General features: G+C 49.5%; 2 protein-coding genes across 11 annotated transcripts in view; both read left to right on the top strand.

Annotated features, from left to right (window-relative positions):
- Positions 1–2,670: 2,670 nt before the first annotated feature.
- On the top strand, positions 2,671–22,503 carry NQO2 (N-ribosyldihydronicotinamide:quinone dehydrogenase 2). 8 transcript variants are annotated; one of them, XM_060163804.1, is made up of 7 exons: positions 2,671–2,808; positions 4,004–4,146; positions 4,362–5,825; positions 12,889–13,019; positions 15,196–15,309; positions 16,201–16,302; positions 17,866–18,097. In XM_060163804.1, the coding sequence occupies exons 3-7, from the start codon at positions 5,576–5,578 to the stop codon at positions 18,040–18,042; spliced, it is 774 nt and encodes a 257-aa protein (XP_060019787.1). In that variant the 5' UTR covers positions 2,671–2,808; positions 4,004–4,146; positions 4,362–5,575; the 3' UTR covers positions 18,043–18,097. The 8 variants fall into 8 exon arrangements, 7 of the variants coding, with proteins under 7 accessions (XP_060019787.1, XP_060019790.1, XP_060019792.1 ...); XM_060163807.1 differs by lacking the exon at positions 2,671–2,808 and adding an exon at positions 2,891–2,911; XR_009543083.1 differs by lacking the exon at positions 2,671–2,808 and adding an exon at positions 20,497–22,503 and having other exon boundaries at positions 2,945–4,146; positions 17,866–18,104.
- A 2,182-nt stretch (positions 22,504–24,685) lies between these two features.
- RIPK1 (receptor interacting serine/threonine kinase 1) overlaps positions 24,686–27,532 on the top strand; it is a 34,303-nt gene continuing 31,456 nt past the window's right edge. Inside the window, exons 1-2 of one of the 3 annotated variants that reach the window (XM_060163802.1) lie at positions 24,686–24,826; positions 25,330–25,535. The gene's annotated coding sequence lies outside the window, so the exon portion shown is untranslated. Of the gene's footprint in view, positions 24,832–25,329; positions 25,541–27,532 lie in introns of all 3 variants that reach the window. The other 2 variants (XM_060163801.1, XM_060163800.1) reach the window with 2 other exon arrangements.

Genomic DNA, 27,532 nt, shown 5'->3' with positions numbered 1-27,532 from the left:
CACAGGCTCCAGACATGCAGGCTCAGCGGCCGTGGCTCACGGGCCCAGCCGCTCCGCGGCATGTGGGATCTTCCCGGACCGGGACACGAACCCGTGTCCCCTGCATCGGCAGGCGGACTCTCAACCACTGCGCCACTAGGGAAGGCTAACCTTGAAAACATTTTGCTAAGTGAAGTAAGCCAGACACAAAAGGCCACCTATTGTATGATTCCATTTGTATGAAATATCTAGAACAGGCGAATTCATGGAGACAGAAAGAAGATTATATGTTACCAGGACCTGGGTGGAGGGGGGAGTTACTGCTTAATGAGTACTGAGTTTCTGTTTGGGGTGATGAAGAATTTTTGGAAATACAACTAGTGATGTTGCATAACATTGTGAATGTAATTAATGCCACAGAATTGTGTACTTAAAATGGTTGAAATGGCAAATCTTATATAGATTTTACTACAATAAAAAAAATAACTATGTTATTGGGAAGAGTTTGTTTCCAAAAAGAAAGGGGATGCTGTTAGCAGAGGGAAAGAAAAGTCATTAAATAAAACCAAAAGTAACTACTTCTCTAGGAGAAAGTTCAGGCTACTTCGATTAGTCTTAAGGTAGCCCTCGATGTTAACTTTCATCTGAAACACAAACAGGGGGAGTTGGGGAGAAGAGGTAGTATACAGCTGGCTTAACTGCCCCCTTGCCTGGGATGCCTAAGCCTGTGCCTGCATTTCTTCACAGCAAGGGGAGCCCCTAGTGGCGATGCTTATTGCTGATGCTAAACCTATTTATCTCGTTTTAAGAGCACCACCTCCTCCTTGGATTAGGATACAAATGCGGTTCCATCTTATTTGTTTGCAGTAAATGCCAGATTAGCACGGAGTTCTGTTATTTCCCTTTGCCGGACGGGCTCCTACTGAATCAATCACTGGCTCTTCCACCATCCTGAAGGCCAACGGAAGGAGGGCCGGCCAGCTGCCCTTCCCCACCGGCAACGCTCCATCCACACCTGTGATTCCTCGAGCGGCCACAAGATGGTGCTGTCGCGTGGCGGCCTTGAACCAAAGCGCGGCCCCAGGTGCTCCCTGCACCTGCTGGTTTTCAGAGGTGATGTCGCATCTTAGTCTCTCTTAGAGCTCAGCGCTTTCATTCCCACACCAAGGACTGGACGGCTCCCGGGCTGGTTCCAGCACCTGCTGCTCCACAGTAACCGGGTCCTCCCACGGGATCCACACCACCCGGAGGTCTGGCTGTTTTCCTTATAGGTCCTCGTAGCACAAAAGACGTGAACACACCCCTCCCACGGGACAACAGCGTCACTCGCCCTCCTTGTAAGGAAGCCTACCTTCAGTTATTTCAGAGCGCCTACACCTACCTTTCTTAGTTGCACTTATTTACTTTCTGAGACACAAAGATGATATGAGGACATCATCTCAATGAGTCTTACAAGAAAGGGGGGAGAACAACCAAATTTCATCTTTGAGGACATTCTAATACATTCGGAAATGCCTCTACAACTTTTCATTCGGATAAAGGTCATTCTAAAATGAAAACGTCCCCCAGGACCTCCTGGGCTCACAAGACAAGGTGGCCTGTCTCCTGCTGGCATGAGAGCATGTCACAGTGAAGCCATGTCCTCACTTCTGAACCCAAGGAAAACATCAGCCGCAGACAGACCACCCCCTGACGCTGGTGTGCAAACAGCAGCTGCAGTTATTTTCATTAGGAACATTACACAAGCGGGGAAAATATGCCTTCTGCTCTATAGGGCCATCCCAGGACACCGGAAATCAAGGCAGAGCGTTTGGGGAGGGTCCTTGGGTGGGTCGCAATGGCAGGTGGGCTACCAAATGAGGTGTTACAAGCCAGAAGGTGCTGGAAAAGGGGAAAAGGAGAAAATTAGCCCAAACTGCTCACCAGCACCCCTCGCCCACACATCCACAGGCTACGGTTCAGTACCTCTCTGCCTTCTAGGGGCTCTCCTTGGCCTTGAACCTTCATCCTATGTGCTCTTTACCCAGCCTCCCCAATAGAAACATCTGGCCAAACCACAGTACAACGTCACCACTAGGATGCGGTCACACACCGAACATTCCCATCACCACAAGGTCCCTCTTATAATCACACCCTCCCCCCAAACCCTGGCAACCACTTATTTGTTCTCCGTTTCTAGAATTTCTCATCTCGAAAATGTTACATAAATGGAATCGTACAGGACGGACCATTTGGGGATTGGCATTTTTCGTTCATAATTCTCTGCAGACTCGCACAGGCTGCTGGGTGCATCAATAGTTCATCCTTTTTATCGTTGTTATGCCGCGACCTTCAGACGTTACCCTGGACACCCGCCTGGGGGTGGAGGAGACGTGAGGCGCGGGCAGGGGCGCCCCCATCTTCCCAGCACTACAATCCCTCCAGCCACCACCGCGCGGAGCCACCGGACCCCGCTCGTACACGAGGGCCCAGGCTGGCGCTGGGCAGAGCCCGGGGGCGGGGACAGGGCAGGGGCGGGGCGCCGAGTGCGGGGAGAGATCCTGACTGGTCGGGCTTGGGGGCGGGGCGGGGCGGAGATAGGGGCCGGGCTGCGCTCGGGGGCGGGGCGTAGTCTAGGGCGAGGTGGGGCGGTGCTCGTGGGCGTGGCCAGGGCTGCGCTCGGGGCGGGGCCCCGCTGGCGGACTCCCAGCGTCCGGTTCGCAAAGCGCGTCCGCCCGCCGACGTCTGCGAGTGCGTGGCCCGCGCGGCCAGAACGTGTCGTGGACGTCGGACGTTCTTCCGGAGGAAGTCCGAGTCCTGCCTTCGTCCTCGGCGCGGGCGCTGGCTGCGGTGAGCGTCTGCGCCCACCGAGGGGCGGGCTTGGGGACCCTACCCAGGGCGAGGGTCACTGCGGGTTCCCACTCCCCGCGTGCCCGAGGTTCCTCTTCTGCAGGTACGAGGCTGGGGCACAGGGTGAGCAGGCCCTTCGCTGCCATCAGCCGCTGCCCTCCGCCCTGGACTCGGGCTGCGCCGACCCCAGTTGCAGACGGGAAGCGAGCAGCCCGGGGTCAGCGAGTGGGCGTCGCGGTGACCCGGCCTGGTTCCGGCTCGGCCTCTGCCCCGCGTACCGTCCAGTCTGTACCAGGCCCTGGAACTCAGCTTCTTTAACTTTAGTCCCTGAGATTCTCAGCCAGAGAAATTCGAGAAGAGAAATGTGTACTCAGTGTATGCTGCCTGCACGGCTATTTCTAGTTCTAGGGGGGATGGAAAGAACACAAGTGTAGGAAGAGAGAAACGGTCGCAGAGATTAGGACGAAGTAATGTACACCAAATTATCAGCCCATTTGATGTGATATATAGAGTTTAACAACCACGTGGCTCTTTTTTCCTGTTGACCTGGTAAGTGTATTAATTTCCGAGGAAGGGGAAAGTACCCCTGCTGTGCAGGGGCAGTAGGTAGGGAAGGTCAGTGGGGGAAGTGTTGGGCTAGTAGCCGACTTCTTGGGCCTCAGTTTCTTATTCTGTACAACTAGGAGAATTGACCAGAGCGGGAGTCAGAAACTCAGTGGCCTCCAGGGGCCTGGCGGGTGATGTAAATAGGTAAACTGGGCCCAGCAAAGCAAGAGGGGAATGCATGCCCTGCTGTAGGCATTAAAATTAAATGGTTTTTAACCAAACCAAAATGTCTTTGGGCCCTGGCCCTAGGGATCTCAGGATGAGGTGTTCCCCGAGTCTGGAGTGACACTGCTGACCTGTCCGAGGTGATCAGGTCCCATCACTCTCCTGCATAACATGCTCCAATGGCTTTCTTTTAGGCTCAGGGTAAAGTCTTTGCCCCTGTCCTGCAGACCCACCCATCTCTTGGACCGAATCTCCCACCACCCAGTGCTCTGTTTTAACCCCAGCTGCATCACGCAGGCTTCCTTGAACACCTGGCTTCCACTCCCACCGCCTGCCTTACCCTCGCTCTTCCCTCTGCCTGAACCTGTCTGTGGCTGTGCCTCGACCTCTCCCCCTGCCCCTCAGTGTTTGTTTTCTCTTCTAGATTGTTGGGGTCACTGAGGAGAGTGATTGCGCCTGAGAGCCCAGGCCCCACCACACGCAGTCCTTCTGTGCCCAGAGTTCACTGCAGACCCTCCTCTTGGCAGCATCCGGAGAGAAAAATACCCATCTTCTAGAATATGGCAGGTGACTATTAGCCATGGGGGAGTTAAGCTTTTTTAAATTAAAATTTTAGTTAGAAATGGAATACCTTGTTATAAAAACTCCAGACAGCGCTGAAGTGTATAAAACTTGTTTATAATGTGCACTGCTATCTGGAATTCTCTCGTTTTGTGTTTTCTTACTGTCCACTTCAGCCCCATCAAAATCTAATGCTTATCCTGTCTTTGCTTTGCCTCCAGCCTCTGGGATGACCACCAGGACATAGTAGGTGCTCAATAAATAGATATTGAGTGAATGAGCCCCAAGAGTTACAACGGTTAAAGATTCAGCACGACGCACAGCCGTCCCATTCTGTGACATCTCTTTATTTCAACAAAAGATGAAAATCCTTTCATTTCAGAACATACACGTTCGCGTTATTTCACACGTCGCGTTGTCCATTAGGGTTTGTCAGCCTTGGCACTGCTGACCTCTGGGGCTAGATCGCCCCAGGTCAGTTGTGGGACCTGTCTGTACCTGTAGGATGTTTAGCAGCAGCCTTGGGCTCTGTCTCCCGTATGCCAGCCTTGCCTCCCTCTGGAAGTGACAGCCAGAAACGTCTCCAGACCTCGTGAAATAGCCCCTGGGAGGCAACACTCTCCCCAGATCGTGTGTATCCCTTTTCCTTTTAAGTCACCAAGTAGAGCTCCTTTATGACAGATGAGTCTGAGAGGTTAAAGTAAAACTGTTAATCATTAATTTCACTTGTGGGATTCAACCTTTACACTCAGCTGAATGCCCCAGAGCTGTTTGCTTCCAACTGACGTTTATGTTTTCTCCTTAAGGGCCTAAACAGAATAATATAAATCAAGAGTTGAAACATTTTGGTCTCAGACGTTCCCAGGGAAGGTTTAAACAAATCCCCACAGCTGCCTTCGGTACCTAAGCTCACAGAATCTTCTGAACGAGGAAAGTACTGCTTCAGAGGCTGTTGGTGTTACACGGCCAGGCCCTGTAACGCTGGTCTTCTTAGAGCCTCTTGCCCTCAGCCTCCCCCCAAAAGCGGGGCTTGATGCAGGCTCTGCCTCTCCCATGGGACTAGGAATCTGATATTTGATGTCTTAAGTGTCAGTTTTTGATGGAGGGGAAGGAAGCAGAGCTGTGTGTCAGTGGATGATGCCTTCCAACAAAGGGTTAGCACAAAAGATCAGTCACGGTAGTTTCTTATGATATTAGGCAACACAGCTAAAACTTACGGAGGATAACCAAAACAGATTGGGCTTTTAAGGAACTCAGTTGTGTTACTCTTGAGGAATTGTAACTTGATTCGTCGTATATTTGTGTGTTAGTAAACTCAAGTAATGATGAACTATGACATAGTTAGATTTTTCTTAAATGCTCATTGTTTTAAACGTGTCACCCATAAAAAGCGTTGGTCTTTCTCGCTTAGCTTCAGCCATGGTGGTGCAGCTACATGTTTCATTGTCGTCTTAGTCCTTGTTGCATTTTGACAAAGAGGAATTGTTCTTCAAGAGAAATGGTTTCTTGTTCGGATTTAGGTAAGAAAGTGCTCATCGTCTACGCGCACCAAGAGCCCAGGTCTTTCAACGGGTCCCTGAAGGATGTGGCGGTTGCAGAACTGAGCCGGCAGGGCTGCACCGTCACCGTTTCTGATCTCTATGCCATGGACTTTGAGCCTAGGGCCACGAGGAAAGATATCACTGGTGAGTCATGGAATAAATGCTCTGGTTTTTTAAACTTTCTGCTCTGTGTGTGTCTTCTTACTGAGGTATAATTGACATAACGTTGTATTCGTTTCAGGTGTGTAACATAAGGATGCGATGTTGGTATGTGTTGCAAAATGATGACAAGTCCAGTTAACATTTGTCACTACACAGTTTCACTTTTCTCCCCTCTTGATGAGAGCTTTCAAGATCCGCTCCTTCATATATGCAGCGTCCTAACTGTAGTCGCCGTGCTGTGCGTGACATCCCCGTGACTCAGTCATTTATAACTGAAGGTTTGCTCTTTCGGCTCTCTCTACCTGTATTACGCACACCCTCCAGCCCCTGCCCCAGGCAGCCACCAATCTGTTTTCTGTATTCACGAGCTCAGTTATTTGTTTGTTTTGTTTTTTAAGATTCCGCATATAAGTGAGATCATACAGTATTTGTCTTTTTCTGCCTGACTTATTTCACTTAGCATGATACCCTCCAAGTCCATCCATGTTGCTGCAAACGGCAAGGTTTCTTTCTTTGTGGCTGAATGATATTCCATTGTGTTTATATATCACCTTTTCTTCATCCATTGATGGGCATTTAGGTTGTTTTCGTATCTTGGCTGTTGTGAATAACGCTTCAGTGAACAGGGGTGCAGATATCTTTGTGAGTTACTGTGTTTCTTTTCTTTGGGTAGATACCCAGAAGTGGGATTGCTGGATAGTGGCTCATTTTTAATCTTGGGGAGGAAACCTCCGCACTGTCCTCCACAGTGGCTTGCACTTTGCATTCCCACCAACAGTGCACGAGGGTCCCCTTTTTTCTACGTCCTCACCCGCGCTTGTTGTCTCTTGTCTTGTTGACGATGGCCATTCTGACCAGTGTGAAGTGACGTCTCACTGTGGTTTTGATTTGCATCCCTGATGATTATGATGTCGAGCATCTTTTCACGTGCCTGTTGGCCATCTGTGTGTTTTCTTCAGAAAGATGTCTGTTCAGATTCTCTGCCCATTTTTAAATCAGATTGTTTGGGGGATTTTGCCTTCTTTGTAGTTTTTTTAATTAAAACAAGTTTGAAAACAAAGCTTATCATTGCACATGATGGAGAGTTCTCAAGTCAAAAAGGCCTCAGGGCAAGTCCTTTCCCCCATCCCCAGCCACCCGGTTCCTCTGCCCCCAAGGAAACCAATGTCACCCATTACCTGTGCATCTTTCTGGAGTGAGTCTACGCTATCTCTGGATGTACCTAAAACAATTAAGGGCATAGTCTCCATTTTCCCTCCGCTTTTTAAAAAATGGGAACATGTTACATATGTTGTTTTCTTTTTTTCTGCTGCGGAGTCCCCCATTGTATGGAGGAGCCATGGTTTGAGTAGCTGCCACTAATGGGCATTTTTGGTGGTTTCTCACTTTTGCTGTGATAACAGAGCTGCAGCACACGGTCACGGCCATACGTATTTTCCTATCTGTGCTGGTATATCTAGAATGGAGTTGCTGGTCAGAGGGAATGTGTGTTTTGAATTTTCGCAGATAATATCAAATTGCCTTCTGTAGGTGCTGTACCAGTTTACCCCCAGCAGTGTTTGCAAGTGCTCGTTTCCTCATTTAACCAATTTTTTGATAATTGCCAGTCTGACAGGTGGAAAAATGGTCCCTGAGTACATACACAGTTTTGTATATGAATTGTAAATATATTTTTACCTTTTTTTTTTTTTTTTTAGTTTTGACTTTACTATGGTGGCTTTTTTCATGCAGAATTTCATTTACTTTTGTTTAATTGGCTTTTGACCTGTGTATTTTGTGTCATGTAAACTGTAAGCTTATTTTTTAAAGGTGTTATAGTTTCTGGTATTTGACAGGTTCCACTTTTTTTTTTTTTTTTTGCGGTACGCGGGCCTCTCACTGTTGTGGCCTCTCCTGTTGCAGAGCACAGGCTCCGGATGCGCAGCCTCAGTGGCCATGGCTCACGGGCCCAGCCGCTCCGCGGCATGTGGGATGTTCCTGGACCGGGGCACGAACCTGTGTCCCCTGCATTGGCAGGCAGACTCTCAACCACTGCGCCACCAGGGAAGCCCAAATAATTTTTTTTTTTTTGCAGTATGTGGGCCTCTCACTGTTGTGGCCTCTCCCATTGCAGAGCACAGGCTCCGGACGCACAGCCTCAGTGGCCATGGCTCATGGGCCCAGCCACTCCGCGGCATGTGGGATCTTCCCAGACCGGGGCACGAACCCGTGTCCCCTGCATTGGCAGGCGGACTCTCAACCACTGCGCCACCAGGGAAGCCCTCCACTTTTTAAATTTAAGTATGTTTTCTATTCAGAATTTACTTTGGTGTATGATGTGAGGTGTGGGTCGTTTTTCCCAAGTACTTACCCAGCTCTCTCATCACCATTTATTACATGATCCAGCTATTTGCCCCAATTTAAAAGGCCACCTTCATTGTGATCTGAATTCCCACATGTTTTATTCTCTTCTAAACTTTGTATTCTGCTTTTGTTTTCCTATCCATGACTCAGTACCACATGGCTCTAATTATTTTGGCAAATAATTTATTTAATATCTGATAGAGTTAGGTCACCCTCACTTGTCTTATTTTCTATTTTTTTCTGACTAGTTTTACTTTTCCATAAAATCTTTTGAATTAGCTTTCCAGATTGTCGACTGAAAAAAAAAAAGCACAACGTGAGAGTTGTGAGTTAAGTTTCTTTTGGGGCAAAATGAGGACTATAGCCCAGGAGGCAGCCTCTCCGAGAGCTCTGAGGAACTGCTCCAAAGAGGTAGGGGGGAAGTCAGGATATGTATGATTTTGGTGAAGGGGGTGTGTGCAGTTGAGCACACAGTTCGGCAGAAGGTTGCTGCTGGTCACGAGGAGCACACGTCTCCGTTAGTGACGTTAGTGCTTTTCTAGATACGAAGAGATGCAAGAATTGGGCTCATAAACTCTTCTCCGGGAAAGATCTAACTCTCTGAAGACCTGTTCTGCCAGGTTTTCCAGGAGCACAGGGTGCCTCATTCCTGATCTCCACCCTGAACCCCTTTCAGGGCGTGTTGAAGGTCAGTGGTCACAGCAGTTTGTGACTTAATCCTTGTAGAGGCAGATGGCAAGTGCTAACCTTTGGCTGGCAAGATTCAAAAGGTAACAGATGATCTTTTTTTTAACATCTTGATTGGAGTATAATTGCTTTACAATGGTGTGTTAGTTTCTGCTTTATAACGAAGTGAATCAGTTATACATATACATATGTCCCCATATCCCCTCCCTCTTGCATCTCCCTCCCACCCTCCCTATCCCACCCCTCTAGGTGGTCACAGAGCACCGAGCTGATCTCCCTGTGCTATGCGGCTGCTTCCCGCTAGCTATTTTACGTTTGGTAGTGTACATATGTCCATGCCACTCTCTCACTTTGTCACAGCTTACCCTTCCCTCAAGTCCATTCTCTTGTAGGTCTGTGTCTTTATTCCCATCTTACCCTCCCCGTGTCCTCAAGTCCATTCTCTTGTAGGTCTGTGTCTTTATTCCCATCTTACCCCTAGGTTCTTCATGACCTTTTTTTTCCCTTAGATTCCATATATATGTGTTAGCATATGGTAATTGTTTTTCTCCTTCTGACTTACTTCACTCTGTATGACAGACTCTGGGTCCATCCACCTCACTACAGATAACTCAATTTCGTTTCTTTTTATGGCTGAGTTATATTCCATTGTATATATGTGCCACATCTTTATCCATTCATCTGATGAAGGACACTAACAGATCTCTTTATTGAGGTCCCATTAAGTTTACAGACGACTCAGCCTTGTGAAGTTCTTTCTGTCCCAGTGACAGGCATGGCTCCTCATTTGCTTGTGTGCTCTTACAGCCTTCCAGGTCTGTTTACGGGTTTTCTTCATGCGGATCTCATGTAATTCTTACTAACTGGGTTTTGCTCCTCTGTGTCAGCAGGTCCCCGGCCTTATGACACCAGGGCTGGGTCTCGTGGAAGACAGTGTTTCCATGGACTGGGGCGAGGGATGGTTCAGGCGGTGATGCGGGCCATGGGGAGCAGCTGTAAATGCAGATGAAGCTTCTCTCCCTTGCCCGCCGCTCACCTCCTGCTGTGCAGCCCAGTTACTAACAGGCCGAGGACCGGTACCAGTCCGCGGCCAGGGGGTTGGGGACCCCTGCTCCACGTGAAGAGGACTCATCTGTGTGTGCGTGTATGTGGCTGCTACTAATTTTCTTACTGTTTGTAGTTTTCAGCTGATTCTCTGGGGCTTTCCTGATACACAGTCAGATCATCTGCAAATAATGATAATTTCACCTGTGGTTTTCCAGGAATTTTAATTTTAAATTAATTACCTTTAATTTCCTTCTGTTTGCAGTTGGGTTAACAAGATCCCCAGATTTAGTATTTAGTGCTGATGGTGATAGCTGACATCCTTGTCTTTTCTTGTCTTCCCTTTTTTTAAAAAAATTTTTTTTATTGATTTATTTTTTGGCTGCGTTGCGTCTGCGTTGCTGCGCGCGGGCTTCCTCTAGTTGCGGCGAGCAGGGGCTTCTCATTGCGGTGGCTTCTCGTTGCAGAGTACAGGCTCTAGGCATGCAGGCTTCAGTAGTTGCAGTGCGCAGGCTCAGTAGTTGTGGCTCGCGGGCTCTAGAGCACAGGATCAGTAGTTGTGGAGCACGGGCTTAGTTGCTTCGCGGCATGTAGGATCTTCCCGGATCGGGGCTCGAACCTGTGTCCCCTGCATTGGCAGGCGGATTCTCAACCACTGCGCCACCAGGGGAGCCCTTCCCTTTTTAAAAAAAAACAATATTTATTTATTTATTTTGGCTGCGCGGGGTCTTAGTTGCGGCATGTGGGATCTAATTCCCTGACCAGGGATCGAACCTGAGCCCCCTGCATTGGGAGCATGGAGTCTTACCCACTGGACCACTGGAGAGGTCCCTGTCTATTCCCTTTTAATAAACCAAACATTCTTTTCACTGAGCGAACAGCAAAGCAGGGACTGGGGAGATAGAGAGTATTATGTGGAGGAGCCACTGGTTTTCAGTGAATCGGGTGACACAGGCTCTTTGTATAAAGTATCTTAAATGTGGTGGACAGGTGGGCAGAGCGTGGAAACAACAGGCCCCTCCACATGCCCTCCTGGTCCCGCATGGCCCCAGGGACGAGCAGGCGGAGCTTTGTGGTGTGGATCGTTGTAGGTCTTTACTCCAAATATCAACAAAACGTGTATCTGTGTGGAGCTTAGACTCTCCAGATACAGGCGGAAGTGGGGATTTGCTTGATTCACTAGAGCTTCCGGGAGCCTCTCTATGACTGCAGGGCACTTCGTGGCACCTCCTGTAACTTGCCAGTTCCCCTGTTGACTTAGGCTTACTTTGTCTCCAGCTTTCTTTCAAGCTGAGTCAGTATGTTTCCATGGCTCTGGACTTCCTGTCTTACTAAGAAAGTCCTCTCCATATCCTCACTTATAAAAATATTCTCATTTTCCCATGACATTTGGATACCTTTGCTTTGTATTTACTTTTATCTAGAGTACACGTGGCCCATGCACATTTTATTGTCCGTTTACCATTATCAGAAGCACCCCGTGTCCTCTGTGGGCTCCACACCCGGTGGGCGGCAGCCTGCCTGAGACACAGGCTCTCCTGCTCAGGGTCTCTGGTCGGTACAGAACCTCATGCACAGAAGGGTCCCAACAGGTGCTTTGAATGAAAATGAACCCCGGGGAGGCTGAGGGAGGAAGCAGAGCCCTGGCATGTTCTCAGCTGTGGCTGCTGAAGGGCTGGCCTCTCCTTGGGCTCCTCTGCAGGCCGCGTGCTGCAGGGGCCGCACCTGGGCCTCCCGTCGTCCCCTCTGCTGCCGTGTGGGACCCGTGGCCTTGAGCTCGGCCCTCAGCCTTCATCTCCTCTCTGGTCGGTTGGGAATTACCCAGCCTGTCGGGTTGTTACGAACATAGAAAGGTGATGCTGCAGAGCAGTGGTACGTGGGGATCCTCAGCCACTGGTGACTGTTGTTAACACTGATGAGTGCGGCTGGGTGAGTCATGATGCTTGAAGAGAACCCACTGAAGGCCTAGATCAAAGTGTTAACTTGGCTCTCAGCCTAGTTGTCGAGAGTTAGGGTTAGAGGGTTAGGGTTACGGTTGGGGTCGGGTTAGGGTTAGAGGGTTAGGGTTAGAGGGTTAGGGTTGGGGGTTAGGGTTAGGGGTTGGGGTCGGTGTCAGGGTCAGGGGTTAGGGTTGGGGTTAGGGGTTGGGGTCAGGGGTTAGGGGTTAGGGTTGGGCCGGGGTCAGGGGTTAGGGTTAGGTGCTGCAGGTTCCAGCCCAACCCCTCCTCACCCCTGCTGCTGCTGCCTGAGCCCCTCCCCTACCAGGCCTTCTCCTGAATCGCTGAGGCCACAGTGAGCTTTTCCAGAGCTGAATTGGAGCGTACACTATATACCTGGGGAGCAGACCCCAGTGTGCAGGAGAAGCTTAAGCCCCTCGGCTGGGCTCACAAGCCCTGGTCCATTCCTGCAGTCACATCACCTGCGGGCCTCCCGGCCTCTCACCGCAGGTCCTTGGCTGTGCTCCCAGTGGCCCACTCCTGGGCTGGCCAAGTTGTCCCGTCTGCGTCTTCTGCCCAGAAGGTCCCCTGCTTCTCCTGGCTGCCCGAAACTCCTACTCCATCGTCAGAACCCCGACTCATCCCCAGGGTGCGCTCCTGACCCGCCCCCGCAGAGCTGCAGCGCTTGTTACATGCGCAGAGTGAGGCCCGCTGCTTCTGGGCCGTGGGGTGTGAGGCCCGTCTGCCGTAACGTTACACCTAGCAAGCTGCGTGGTCGTGTTCTGTGTGTTACCGTGTGGTTGCTCATCCACGTCTCCTACCGGACTGTGAGTCCCTTAGGAGAAGGTCAGGACATAGCTTGCTCTCTTTGCGTCCACAATCTGACCCCAGGGCCTGGCGCGTGCTCAGGTCTCCGTGACTGCCCGGTGACCTGCCGGGGGTGGGGAGTGACGTCCAGGCAGCAGTGGCGCTGGTGGGATTGGCGGGATGGGCCGCGGCTGCCCCTGGGTGAGAACCCCGTCCTGTTCTTCCAGGCGCCCTCTCCAGCCCCGAGTTCTTCAGCTACGGTGTGGAAGCGTACGAGGCCTGCAAGAAGAGGTCTCTGACCAGCGACATAATCGCGGAGCAGAAGAAGGTCCAGGAGGCCGACCTAGTGATGTTTCAGGTTTGGTTCCCCTCAGATTATGGTAACGAATTTGGTTTGTCCCGTGTGCAGAGTCTTTCCCGGTACTGAGTTCACGCTCCTGGCGGTGGTGCTACGATCTGCACGCTTACTTCTGTCTCGTTGGGTCCGGAGACCCAGGGAGCCCATACCACCCGTTCAGATCCTGGCCCCCAAGTAAACAGCAGGGATTTCCCTTTAGCCTGTGGTCCCGAAACGTCTGACCCTGCAGACGGTGCTGCCTTCGTTCTCTGATCCCCAGCCCGGGAGGTGCTGGGCTGCATGGAAACCAGTTTGTCTGCGTGGGTGTTTGTCAGAGTAATTTAGGCCAGATGCAACTGCTGCCTTAAGTATCCTGGTCGTCAAGCCCCGTGGGTGGCCTCACCCCCCACCCTCACCTGGTGCGCACTCACCTTTGTCCCAGGCAGGCTTCACTGCACGAGAGCTGCCCAGGACGCTACGTCCACGGCCAGCCAGGCGGGCATCATGGCAGCAGAGTAAATGTGCTTTTGGGGAGTCGTTGGGTGGATAGAAATCCAAGTCAGGCCAGGAGAGAAGGGGATTTATCGAAAGGGTCCTGATCGCTTGGGTCCCAGAAACCCGAGGACAGGCCGTGGCGGGCCTCAGGGCAGTGGCACGGGGTGTGGGGTGTCTGCTCCCTTCCCCATGGCAGCTGCTTCTCTCCGATTTGGCCGCTCTGCCTCTGCCCCACGTCACTAGATCCAGCCTCCCAGGAAGGGATCTCCTGGGTCCACATCGTCTCTGTTTTCCAACCTGCTGAGGGGGCGGGACGTGGGCGGGAGAACAGGACCACCCTTGCGGTGGGCGCAGAGCCAGCTTCCAGACACAGCGCAGAAACACCCCGTAGACTACACCTGTGCACGCGGAGGCGGCAGCCCCGCGCCCGCCCCGCGTCTGCCCGCCCCGCCCCGCGTCTGCCCGCCCCGCGTCTGCCCGCCCCGCCCCGCGTCTGCCCGCCCCGCCCCGCCCCGAGTCTGCCTCCCGGCGACCTTGACTCTGGGTGTGGTCCAAGTGCGGCCGTGCTTCCATCCTCCTCACACCCGAGTGCCCGCGGCTCCCCACCGGCACGCTGGTAGTCACGCAGGACCGTGCAGCCGTGTGACGATGCCCAGCAGTCCGGCCCCTGGTCCGAGCAGAACCCCACGCAGCTCTGTCTCCCCTTCGCTGCGGCTCCCGGCTGAGCACACGGAGCCCGAGGCTTCCCCCCTCCCCCTCCCCCTCTCCTGTAACTGGAAGGTGAACACCTGCCAAGGCCTGTTCCTTCTGTGAGAGTCTTTCTTTACTCTGCCTCTTTTCACTTGTCTTTTCCCCACCTCACCCCTTTTCCCGTACTCTGCCCAGAGCCTCTGCATATATGTTTATTTTTTTTTTGCTCAACACTGATAAAAATGTCATTCACCACGATCACTGCTACTATGACCATAGCTCACCACTCACTGAGCATTTACCCTGTTCTGAGCACTGTGATGTGTCATTGAACCCTCACCACAGTGCTGTGAATGATTTGCAAATCAGGCTAAGGAGGCCCAGAGAGGTTAAGTAACTTGCCAACGTCACACAGCAGTAGGTTGTGGAGCTGGGATTATCAGTGCCAAGTCCTGAGTTAGATTCATAGTGAAAGCACGTGAAACACGGGCTTTCTTCTAGCTTTGGTAACAGGTTATTGCACGTGTTCATCTCTTTTCATTGATATTGTTGGATATGGTGTTAGGGCTTCTAACCCTAACGGGAGTGGACTCCAGGAAGACCGTGCTGCTGGTGTGTGGAATCTGAGGATCAGACTTCTCATAACCTACCCCAGCCCGACTCCCAGATGCCGTGTCTCATCCCCAGGTGGGGAAACGGGCAAACTCTTTCCCACACCCTCCCTCTGGCCCGTGGCTGGGGGTCAGCACCTCCTGGCCCACTCAGTCAGGGGCAAGCAGTCGGAGACCGTCACGGGGGATGCAGAGCCACCTGTGACAGGGACCAGGACGCTGTCGGCTCTGCCCGCCCCGCCAGCCGTCACCGCCACACCGTGCACCTAAGAGAAGGGGGAGAAGCCTCCCCATCGTGTTGGTGACACCTGCCTGCCCGGGCCGGGGAGGAGGCTCCCCCGAACCCCCAGGCAGAGGAATGCGGAAGTGACCCCAGCGCTCCCTGCCTGTTCCACCTGCAGTTCCCGCTGTACTGGTTCAGCGTGCCGGCTGTCCTGAAGGGCTGGATGGACAGGGTGCTGTGCCAGGGCTTTGCCTTCGACATCCCGGGATTCTACGACGACGGCCTCCTCAAGGTACGGCCGGATGAGGGGCGGCGTCCATCGGGGATGGAGGGGGCGTCTCAGCAAGTCACTCCTAGTTTGCATTTTTTAACCAAACACTGAGCGCCAACCGTGTGTAAGGCCCCGTGTGGTTACATGGGCGAGAAAGCGTCGCTCCCGAGGTCATGGGCTTTTCTTCCAGTAAGGGACACCGAGCGTCCATGTCGGTCTGTGTGCTCAGCGAGGGAGGCCTGGGCTGGCCTGGGGATGGCTGCCGAGGGGCACCTGCTCCACGATGTGGGCTCATCAATGGCCACGCACCGGTTCACCTCTGAGCGTCACGTAACCACCTTGAAAACAGGATAACGCCTTGCCCCCAGGGAAGAGGTTGCGGGGAACCTGGCAGGTGCATAGGACATGGTAGCTATGGATTTCCCACTAAAACAAATGACATTTTAAATTCTGAGATCCTCAGAAAATAAGTGCATATAAAGAAAACACTGAGTCATGAGATCTGTCTCGGACCGTGAAAAGATGCCACCCTTTGCTGAGTGGCCCCAGGAGCCGGGCACTGCGGGCGGTACCATTTGCCCTCCCAGCCGCTCCAGGGTCTGGCCTCTGCCTCATCCACTCCTCCCCTGCGTCGCTGAAGCCTGCTCTCCACCACCCCCGGGGCCTGTCAGCTCTGTGCGCGCCCCATCCGTTCCTCTGGTTGTCCCCTGCTCTCTCCATTTGATGTAGCTGTCACCTGCAGTTGGGCTGGACGGAGATGGGAATGTGTGTCTTTCCATCAGGGAAGGGTGCAGGGGAGCTGGCCTCGGGTTTTCCCTCCCGGTCGTTATAAACCTCTGGGCTGGAGTCACAGTGGCCTTTACTACCTTGTCCTCTGGGGTCCCACCAGAGCGTGTGCTGTGTCCTCCGCAGGGTAAACTGGCCATCCTGTCCATAACCACGGGCGGCACGGCCGACATGTACTGTAAAACTGGAGCCAGCGGAGACTTCCGATACTTCCTGTGGCCCCTCCAGGTACGCCACACCCTTCCCTGAGCCGCACCTCCCCTGGCACAAATGAGGTGTGACATAGGCCTGAAGGCCAGACCGTTCTGACATCCCTGGGTTCAGGAAGTGACAGCCTCTGCCCTCTTTCATGATTTACTTGGCAGCACTGGAAAGGCTGGCCAATGAGGAAAACACGTGTTATCAGGATAGCTTCTGCCATCGTTTGGTTAGAGGCCAGGCCAAACCTAGTTGGCTGGTGTGCTCTGGGGCACACAGGAGCCCCACGGTGGCCCATGTGTGTCACGATTCGGGAGGGCAGAGCCATCCACACTCCGGCTCTGCTTCCCGAGGCAGCATCGCCTGGAACACTGGCAAAAGGCTCCCCGGCCCGCAACCGGCAGCCTTGTGAGTGGGCATGTTTCCATGGAGCCAGCGGCTGGGCGCCTCCCCAGAGCCCACCCCGCCTCCAGGAGCCCGGGACTCAGCTCCGGGCCGCGCTCCCAGGTGGACGCCGGGCTGCCTCTGCGCCCTGGGCCCGGGGTCGGCGAGGACAGCGGTCAGCGGAAGTGCCCTGGTGAGGGGCAGAGCCGAGGAAGGGAGCTGGGGGCCCTGTCCCAGCCCCCCTGTGCCGTAGGGAACTCCTGGGAGACCCAGAGACCTGCATGGAAGCTGCCCATCTAGGTTGTTAGGGGTGTGTGTTGAGCTCGGAAGGGATCACGTAGCTAAGGGTTCGTGCGCTTTAGAAATGCAGGCGGTGGCATGGGTCCCGGCCTCCCACCCACCTGATGGGGCAGGCCTGGACAGGGTGTGGGTTTAGGGAAGGAGTGCAGACGGAGGACAGTGATATTTCTAGAAAAATGGTCTCTGAAAGGAGACGGGATAGTCATTCCATGTAGTGATGCTCAGCTGCAGAAGCCCGAGCTTCCTCTGCAGAGGCCAAGGGGCCTCTTAGGTGCCATTAGCCAGGCCTGAATTCTTGCTTTTAAGAAATCTTCACTTTTATTTCAGTTTGCAGAAGTACATATCATAGAAAAAAGTGAGATGATAAAATACAAAAATAGTCCCCTTAATTTCTCCCTTAAAAGTAATCACTTTGAATGATTTGATGTATTTCTTTACAGCCCATATATATTTTTAAATATATGCTTTTAATGATTAGGCTTATCATGTTTATCTTTTTACATAAACCGTGTGCCACAAATACTGCTTCACGTTTCTTCTTGCTGTTTACATTTAATGCATATCTTGAACAGCCTTCCATGGTGGCACATTGTAGCTAAAATAACCTCATTCTAGAATATTCCATCGCATGACTTGCCATAATTTGCCTAACCAGTCAAAACCTAAACTTCAGTGTCTGACTCAACAGCAGAGATTAAAGATTAATGTCAGTTATCAGAGTAGAATTTGGAACTTGCCGCTGCCCAGCACTCTTCACCTCCCTGGTAGCGGCCGTGTCCTGAGGTTCTGGGGCAGTTCCGTTGTTTTCGATTAACTGGTAGCATGAAAGGTGTTCTGTCCCCTTTGGTGACTGAACGGATGGCGTGTGCAGGGCGGCTTCTCATCGCTCTCCTTTCTTTGCGGCTATAGCACGGCACGCTGCACTTCTGTGGATTTAAAGTCCTTGCCCCTCATATCAGTTTTGCTCCTGAATATGCATCAGAAGAAGAAAGAAAGGGGATGGTGGCCTCCTGGGCGCAGAGGCTGAAGACCATCTGGAACGAGGAGCCCATCCCCTGCTCACCCCCCTGGTACTTCGGGCAGTGACCTCGGGGCCACGCTGGGAGGTGCTGGTGTGTGTAATAAACGACGGCACAACAGAGCAGCAGGTGTGTGGGGTGATGTGACTGCGTCTCCAGGGTCCTGTAGGCCGACTCGCGGCTCCCATCACCCGCTGGTTGTCCCGGATTCTCTCCTGACAGATGTCCGTATTCTCCCAGGCTTTCTTTTCATTTCTAATATTTTTCCATCTCCCTGTCTTCAGCCTTCACGGGTAGTGGTGTTTTTCTGTAGTTCTGGCTTGGAACTGGATTTGTTAGGTTTTGTTTTGTTTAATTCCATAACTCAACTTGAATTTCTCTTTGCATAGAAAAGTGAAGTCTGTTCACAGCTCGTGTTTGAGTGCTCTGTTTGGACTTACTTCTTCCATCTTTCTTTTTTTTTTCTTTTTTTTACTTGCATCATGACTGTGAAGTTTTAATTGATCAGCCACTTAACATAGTTTTACAATCCCTGCGTGCCCGTGACAACGAGGTTTCCAAGCAGTAGTGAGAAGGCATCCTGTCAGTGTGTGCGAGCTCGGGGAACACGACTGACAGTAACCTCAAGGTGTGGGCACGTGTAGGTGGAGTGTCTCCCCCAAAGCAGGTTTGAGGAATTAGATCCCTTCCCCCCACCCCCTCCCCCCATTGTCACGGTCATCGTCACTGCCCAGGACAGAGCAGCTGCCTGGGGTCAGGGCCCTTCTGCTTAGTATCCCAGCCCCGCCCCCATCAGACTGTCCCAGCTTCCTGCTGGATCCCCCTCGTCACACACCTTTCACCTTCCTCTCCCCCTCCCCCGCCCCTCCACCCCCCACCATCTTCAGACCCTTTTCCATCCTCATTTTCTTTCTTCTCTTTTTCACCTAATGCATCACCTGATAGTATTTCTTTTTGTTTTGTTTTTAATATCTACTTATTTATCTCTGGTTGCACCAGGTCTTAGTTGCGGCTTGCAGGCTCCTTAGTTGTGACCTGCGAACTCTTAGTTGCGGCGTGTGGGATCTAGTTCCCTGACCAGGGATTGAACCTGGGCTCCCTGCTTTGGGAGCACGGAGTCGTGTCCACTGTGCCACCAGGGAAGTCGCCACCAGATAGTATTTCGTGTGCATCCTCTTCCTTTCATCTGAACCTTCCCTCACTCAGAGCTGTTATCCTCAAATCAGCATCTGATCTCTCAGGGTCATTTCTTTCTGACTCCTTTTTGACGCCACTTTCTTCAGACTTTTTCAGAACAGTCCTCAGATTCTCTTTCTTCCATCCTCCTCAGACCCTTTTTGGGGCTGTCCTCCTCAGATTCCTTCTCAGGGTCACCTCCAAAGCCATTCTTGAAAAGCAAAAACAATACCTTCTCAGCAAACTTGGGTTGGAAGAAATGTCCCCAACCTGATAGAGAGCATCTAAAAACCTACAGCTAATGTTAAACTTTTCTGATAAAATAAGGACTAGAGCAAGGATGTCCACTTCCACCACCCCTGTCCCACATCACACAGGAAGAACTAGTCAGTGCACGTACTGGAAAGGAAAAACTAAAACTGCCACTGTTTGCAGATTATATGATTGTCTACATAGAAAATTTCAAAGATCTACAGAAAAGATGGTCTAGAACTAATAAGAGAGTTTAGCAAGGTCACAAGATACAAGGTCAACCAGCAAAGGCAAACTGTATTTCTATATACTAGCAAGGTACAGTTGGAAACCAAAAGTAAAACAACATTTATGATAGAAAAATGAAATAATCTCACAAAACATGTACACCGTCTCTGTACTGAAAACTGCAAACAGCTGATAAAAAATTAGAATAGCTCTTTAAATAGAGAAACCCATCATATTCGTGGATTGGAAGAATCAGTAGTGTTAAGATGTCAATTCTCCCCATTCATCCATTGTACATCCCCTTATACATTCCCTTATACATCCATTTAATACAGTTCCAGTCAAAATCCTAGAGAATTTCTGGTAAATATAGACAAGTTGATTCTAAAATGTACAGAGAAAGGCAGAGAAGCTAGAATAATTAAAACAATTTTGAGAAAGCATACATTTGGCTCCACAGTGCGCAATATGAAGACCTACCCTAAAGCTACAGTAATGAACACAATGTGGTGTAGCAAAGGAATAGATACAAGGTCAACTGAAGAGGGGAGAGAGAGAGGAATAGACCCACACAAGTACAGCTAACTGATTTTTTTTAGCATTTTAAAAATTAATAGACCATTTTAAAGAACAGTTTAGATTTATAGAAAAATTGAAAGAAATTACAGTTTCCATATACCGTATGGATAGTTTCCCCTTTATTATCTTAGCATGACACATTTGTTACAATTAATGAACCAACACTGATACATTATTAACGAAAGTCCATAGTTCAGATGACCTTGGTTTTTACCTAATGTCTTTTCTTCTGTTCCAGCCTCCCATCCATGATACCATGTTACATTTATTTGTCATGTCTTCTTAGGCTTCTCTCACCTGTGAGATTTCTCAGAGATTCTTGGCTTTGATGACCTTGAGGGTTTTGAAGAATACTGGTCAGGTATACCGGTTGTCCCTCTACTGGAATGTGCCTGACTTTTTCCTCATGATTCGTCTGGAGTTATGGTTTTGGGGAGAAAGCTCACAGAGGGAAAGTGCTATTTTCATCACATCATATCAAGGACACATACTATCAATACGGTTTATGATGGTTGATGTTGAACTTGATCTGATCAGCTGGCTGAAGCAGTTGTATTGTTTCCCCCTTTCCATGCTGTGTGATTTGGAAAGAAGTCACTTTGTGGAGCCCACACTTAAAGAGTGGGAGTTATACTCCAACTCGCTTAGACTGGAATACATACATAATTTATTTGGAATTCTGCGTAGGAGATCTGTTTCCCCTCCATTTATTTATTCAGTCACTTATCTGTATCAATATGCACTCATGGATATGATTTTCTACTTTAGGTTATAATCCAGTGCTACGTTTTAAGTTATCTTGCTCATTGTCTTCTAACTTTGGCCATTGGGAACTCTTTTAGAAACAAGATCTGGTCACTAGGTGTGCTGGTTGCTATGGTACAGTGTGATTTCTTCCAGGCTCCCTTAGCTGGCAGAGCAAAGAAATGTATGTGTGCCACCAACTCATGTATATACATATATGTGTAAATATTTTTATATGTAGCCATCTGTATCTACATTGTTTTACCATCATCAACTCTGTCACTTACACGTGGATTATTCTAGCCTCCTCCCCTTTCTAATCTGTAAATTCCCATTCTAATGACAAGAACCCTGGCTTTTACCATCCACTACTCAATTGTTCAGGTCCAGCAAACACGTATGGCAGTGTCAGAATTGTTAACATGTGTACCGTGGGAATCAACTTCATCAATTAGAGCATCGTCCCGTGTGCAGTTCCTTTTGCCTTTAGCCTATGGACTCCAAAGTGACTGAAGTCCCTTCCCCCTGCCCCCACTCTCCTTGGGGTGGTTGTTTCATACTTTTGTAATACAATTAGACTCCCTTGTCACAGTCTACATTTTTTCCTGGAATCTCCAGACCTCCTAAATTATTATTTTTCTAAATCACATACATTAAAGTTCACTCTTCGTGTAGTAAAGTTTTATGGGTTTTGACAAATGTCTGGTATTATGTATCTACTATTACAGTATCATAGAATAGTTTCGCTGTGCTAAAATTCCCTGTGCTTCAACTATTCATCCCTCCCCTCCATACCCACACCTCTGACCACCACTGATTTTTTTTTTTTTAACCACTGATCTTTTTTTGTATGTATAGTTTGCCTTTTCCAAAATGTCATAGAATTGGAATCAAACAACATGTAGCCTTTTCAGACTGGCTTCTTTTACGGAGAAATATGCATTTAAGTTTCCTCCATGTGTTTCTGTGGCTTGATAGCTCATTTCTTCTTATTGCTGAATAATATTGCATGTATGTACCATAGTTTATCCTTCATCTATTAAAGGACATCTTGGTTGCTTTCAGTTTTGGGCAGTTATGGACAAAGCTGCTATAAACATCCATGTTCAGGTTTTTGTGTGGACATGAGTTTTCAGTTCATTTGGGTAAATAAGTAGGAGTATAATTGATGGATCACAGGTAAGACTGTGTTTCGCTTTTTAAGAAAGTGCCGAACTTTCTTGCACAGTGGCTGCACCATTTTACATTCCTAACAGCAGTGAAAAAGCTACTTATTTTCCATATCCTCTCCAGCAATTGGTATTTTTGTGTTTTGTTTCTGATTTTAGCCATTCTAAAAGGTGTGTAGTGATGACAATAAGTAAACAACTCATTGTTGCTTTAATTTGTAATTCCCTGATGACAAATGACGTTAAGCGCCTTTTCATGTTTTTTGCCATCTGTATATTGTTTTCGGTGAGCTGTCCAGATATTTTGCCCATTTTTAATAGAGTTGTTTGTTTTTGTATTGTTGAGTTTTAAGAGTTTTTAAAGAATATTTGAATACAAATCCTCTATCAGATACGTGCTTTGCAAATATTTTCTCCCAGTATGTTGTCTCTCTTCATTCCCTTAATAGTTTCTTTCCACAGCAGAATTTTTTTTTTTTTTTTTTTTTTTTTTTTTTTTTTTTGTGGTACGCGGGCCTCTCACTGCCGTGGCCTCTCCCGTTGCGGAGCACAGGCTCTGGAGGCGCAGGCTCAGCGGCCATGGCTCACGGGCCCAGCCGCTCTGCGGCATGTGGGATTCTCCCGGACCAGGGCACGAACCCATGTCCCCTGCATAGGCAGGCGGACTCTCAACCACTGTGCCACCAGGGAAGCCCCCTATTCCTTTTTAAATGCATAAACTCTCACCCTTTGAGATGGTCACAGGACACCCAAAACACTTCACTCCTGTCTCTTCTGACTGAGACTTGATAAGAGTTATTTCAATATTGTAAAGGCCTAATTATTTCAATTAAGAATAACTGTATTTTGGTAGAGCAATCTTTTTAGCGTCTCTCAGAAAATGAAGACCTTAAGAATCACACCTTGCAAGCTGGAGATTTCATCTACTGGAGTAATTACCTCCAGAAAAACTCTCTTCAACCTTGCTGGAAAGGCCCCTATCAAGTACTGCTAAAGCAACCCTTGTGCCACCAAACTACAAGGAATTGACTCTTGGATTCACATGACACACTTAAAGAAAGTGCCAAGCCCTGACTAGACCTGCACATCACCTGGTGACCTGGAAGTCAAGATTTCCCAGAATTGAAGCAGATGACATCCGATGAGACATCTTTCCCAAAATATCCATTCCAGGCCTGTTGGAGTTTGTCACCAAACCTTTGATGATGACATGCTCAGATGATCTCCAGTGTCTATGATCTTGGTAACATATGAACTTTAGATGAAAAGTGCCTCACAGTTCTCTCTGCTCCTCTTCAATACTCAAATGTAATCTCAGTAGGTTTGAAATCTGCATTTTCCCTCTGATGTGAGACTGTACACAGGAAAGGTCCTCCCTGGCACTGAGGTACAAAAAGCCACTGACACCAAAAAAACCCTCATGCTCGATCAGATGCTTTCAGAGAAAGATTCTGATCAAAAGGGGGAAATGTAAAAAACACAAACAAAAAAGAACAGAAACCTCAATGAAAGAGAGTCAGGAGGTCATAAAGGGGGAGGGGGAAGTCTCACACCCTGCAAAAATAGCAGGGACCTTTTCTTTCCTGGCAACAACTCAGCCAATGAAAAGCAATGGACTGTTGGTTTTTTGTTGTTTTTTTTTACTACATCCCTCCCAACTTCCTTTCCCCACATAAAAGTGTCCTCCTTTCCATTTTTGCTGGGGACTTGCATGCAGGTTCCCATCGTGGTAGCCCCCAAATTGCAGTTCTTTTTATAATAAACCTGTTTTTGCTGGAGAAATAGTTGGCAATTTATTTTAGATCAAAAGTAGGTAGTGGTATCTCATTGGTTTTTCAAATTTACAATTTCCTAATACCCTATAATACTGAGCATCTTTTCATATACTTATTTGCAGTCTGTATGGTGAGGTGTCTGTTGAGATCTTTTGCCCATTTTCAACTGCGTTTTTCCTTTTCTTGCACTTTTAGTATATTTTGGGTAACTTTTATCAGATATGCCTTTTGCAAATATTTTTATCTTGTGGCATCTCATTCTCTTGATGTATGTATCTTTTTACAGTATATAATCACGCTGTGAATATAATTAGCTTTTTAACGTAACACTATAGCAAACATTTCCCATTTGGCTTGAGACTTCCCAGTCACCTTTGTATAGGGCTGCAAAATAAGTACCCAGTTTCTTCCTCCACAGCCCGACAGAGCAGATTATCCCCACTTTACAGGTGAAGGAGATGAGAGACTGGTAGCTACCTGCCTAAGGTTTCAGCGCTGCTGACCCGCAGAGCTCACAATCCCCTGGGTAAGCAACCCAGTGCCTCCCGAGCTGCCTGTCCCGCCTGAGAGGTTTCCGTGAGTGGTTTCTATGGCTCGGCGCACTAACTCTCTTCTCTTGGCCTCCCAATCCCGCTCTGAAACACAGCAAAGCCGCGATCCTCTGGGTTTTAAAAAGCGGCCAGGAGGCCCCGCCGGGCGCGGGGCGGGCACTCTCGTCGTCCTCCTCCGGGGCAGGAGCGGGCGCGGAGGCGGAGCGAGCAGTCCACGCCTTCCGCCAGCCAAGCTCCTTCAGTCGGCCCGCAGGCGACGTGGACACCGGACCGGCCTCCCGGAGCGCGGGGCCCGGCGACCCACCCGGAGGGGAGCCGGAGCGCGCTGACGCGCTGGGCTGCACGCGGCGGACAGCAGGCCCGCGGAGCCGGGCGCGGTGAGCTGACTGCTCCGCCCCGGCGACCCCCCCCCCGCCCCCGGGTCAGGCTCGGCTCGCACCCCAGCCCCGCGCCGGCGAGGCTTTCCCCGCCGCCTCTGCCCTCACCCGGTCTCGGGCCTGGGGAAGTTTCCCGCGGAAGCGAAAGCGAATCCTTTCGCGAAAGCGAAAGCGAAGCGGGGGCGCAGATAATCTCGCGGGTCGGCCTCCGACCATGGTCGGGGCTTCCGCTCCCGGCGCACGGGCGGTGGGCGGGCGACGACGCTCCCGGAGGTCAGGCGGTGGGCGTGATCCGTGGCGTTCCGGGAAGTCGGGCGCAGAAGAGACGGGCTCATTTCTGGCTGGGGGTTTCGGTCTGTCCGGACAGGGCGGACACCTGCCTTGGGCGCGATAACGGCGTGAAGTAGGAACAGACTGTCGGGTGGCCACCGTTGTTTGGGGGGATGGTGGGTTTTCCTTGCTGTGCCCTTAAGCCTCAGCGGTGCCTGCTCTCGCCGCAACAGGGTTACGCAGGCGTCCCAGGCCGGGCCTCCTCCCCCGCCCTTCGGAAGGACCTTTGACTGGGGCGCTGGGGTCGCCGCGAACTGCGAAGCAGTCAGAAGTGTTTCCGCGTTGTCTTAGACGTGTGCTGGCAAGTGGGAAAGGAGGGTTAACGGCGACGAAGGGGAGGTTGCTGTCACCCTAGAAGGCGTCTTCTGTTCGGTGGTCAGTGGCGTGTGCTTTTACGAAATGTTCATAATCTCTTGAGAGTTTTTGTTTCTGTTTCTGTTTTAACATCTTTATTGGAGTATAATTGCTTTACAGTGGTGTGTTAGTTTCTGCTGTATAACAAAGTGAATCAGCTATACATATACGTATATCCCCATGTTTACTCCCTCTTGCGTCTCCCTCCCTCCCACCCTCCCTATCCCACCCCTCTAGGTGGTCACAAAGCACCGAGCTGATCTCCCTGTGCTATTCGGCTGCTTCCCACTAGCTAGCTATTTTACGTTTGGTAGTGTGTATATATGTCCATGCCACTCTCTCACTTCGTCCCAGCTTACCCTTCTCCGTCCCTGTGTCCTGAAGTCCATTCTCTAGTCTGCGTCTTTATTCCTGCCCTGCCCTGCCCCTAGGTTCTTCAGAACCTTTTTTTTTTTTTTTAGATTCCATATATATGTGTTAGCATACGGTGTTTGTTTTTCTCTTTCTGACTTCTCTCAGTATGACAGACTCTAGGTCCATCGACCTCACTACAAATAACAATTTTGTTCCTTTTTATGGCTGAGTAATATTCCATTGTATATATGTGCCACATCTTCTTTATCCATTCATCTGTCAAGGGACACTTAGGTTGCTTCCATGTCCTGACTACACACATACATTTCTATTCTTCGTTAGGCTTGTTCTTGGTTTCTTGAGAGTTTTGTAGAGGATAAATTACATCCTTTTTTCCTAAGCATCGGACAAAACCCCACAAAGGGGGTGTTGGTTGTTCATTTCTTTGTCTCCTGCTGATCGTCTGGCTCTTCCTTGCTCGTGTATCTTGGACAAAGCCTGAGACTGTTATATTCAACCAACTTTCCAGATGTCCTTTGGTCTTTAGACCACTATTACTTCTCCCCCGATTTACACATGAAGAAATCAAGGCAGGAGTGAGCTTTGGAGTGTAGAGTGACTTCTTACCTGATCTGCATTTTGTAACCATCAGGTAGGTGCAAGAGTAGAGAGGAAATTATAGTCTATTATAAATTTGGAAAACTGCAGCCCTTCTAAACACAAAAGGTGAAGACTGAGCTTGCTTAAAATATTTGGGGGTATATCATCCTCATCACTATTATTACTGATAAAACAGCAATAACAGTTAACTTTCATTTTCCTCTGTCTGAGCTATATTGCACACCAGAGCTATATTGTACTTTCAGGTTTGTGACTATTAATGAGAATTAAGAAAAAAATCCCTAAATAGCAATTTCCAAAATCGCACATTACTATTGGGTGCTTATTAATCCACAACATGTTAATACCACCAGTATGATCTGGGAATTTGAAAAATACAGAGCTTCCCATGCTTTGGTTGGATATCATACTCTGGCAAAAATGATCATGTTAGTTAACCTGTAGAATATTGATTTCGAACCACTTAGTTTCATATGTTTTTTAAATTTAGTCTGTACGTTCCCTATGTTTCTGACTGTCACATACTTATTTAGTATAGGTGAGCAGTTGTAAGATTAAGTCTTTGCATCTGATTTTAACAAAGACATTATTGGTTGCTCTCTAGAGAAGTAGCATGTGTTAGTGAGCTGATAGCAGAAGTTTGCGTGAAGAGATAAAGGCTGAGTTCCAGGATCTGCTACTTTAGGTGAATCATTAAACTCCAGATTTTAGTTTCTTTATTTGTAAATCGGAACGGTGTAAATTGGTACGTCAGAGGGTCATAATGTGGTAACGTACATGATAACGCTGGGTTGAACTCTTCCAGTCTCTTCTCTCTTGCTCAGCATTTAGATCTTCCTTGCGCAGAGCTCTTGTTTATCTGGGGCAAAGTATCAAGCAGTTATAATCAAAGAACCTTGAGAGATCCCCATTGGATACCTGAGTAAAAACAGAGTTCTGTTAGCAGGAAAAAGGGGGGCGTGACAGATAGGCAGCCAGCATTTTCTGTCAGACTCATTATGTATGGTCATCACTGAAAAATTGAAAAAACAGTCCTCTACCACTTAA

The sequence above is a fragment of the Lagenorhynchus albirostris genome, chromosome 10 (assembly GCF_949774975.1).
Source record: "Lagenorhynchus albirostris chromosome 10, mLagAlb1.1, whole genome shotgun sequence".
NCBI classification, from domain to species: domain Eukaryota; kingdom Metazoa; phylum Chordata; class Mammalia; order Artiodactyla; family Delphinidae; genus Lagenorhynchus; species Lagenorhynchus albirostris.
This window is presented reverse-complemented; position numbering and strand designations above follow the sequence as displayed.

Coding starts and splice junctions, on each gene's coding strand:
- NQO2 (XM_060163804.1), top strand. CDS start 5,576: ATGTTTCATTGTCGTCTTAGTCCTTGTTGCATTTTGACAAAGAGGAAT. Junction 5,826..12,888: donor CACGAGGAAAGATATCACTG/GTGAGTCATGGA, acceptor CTGTTCTTCCAG/GCGCCCTCTCCAGCCCCGAG. Junction 15,310..16,200: donor ACGACGACGGCCTCCTCAAG/GTACGGCCGGAT, acceptor TGTCCTCCGCAG/GGTAAACTGGCCATCCTGTC.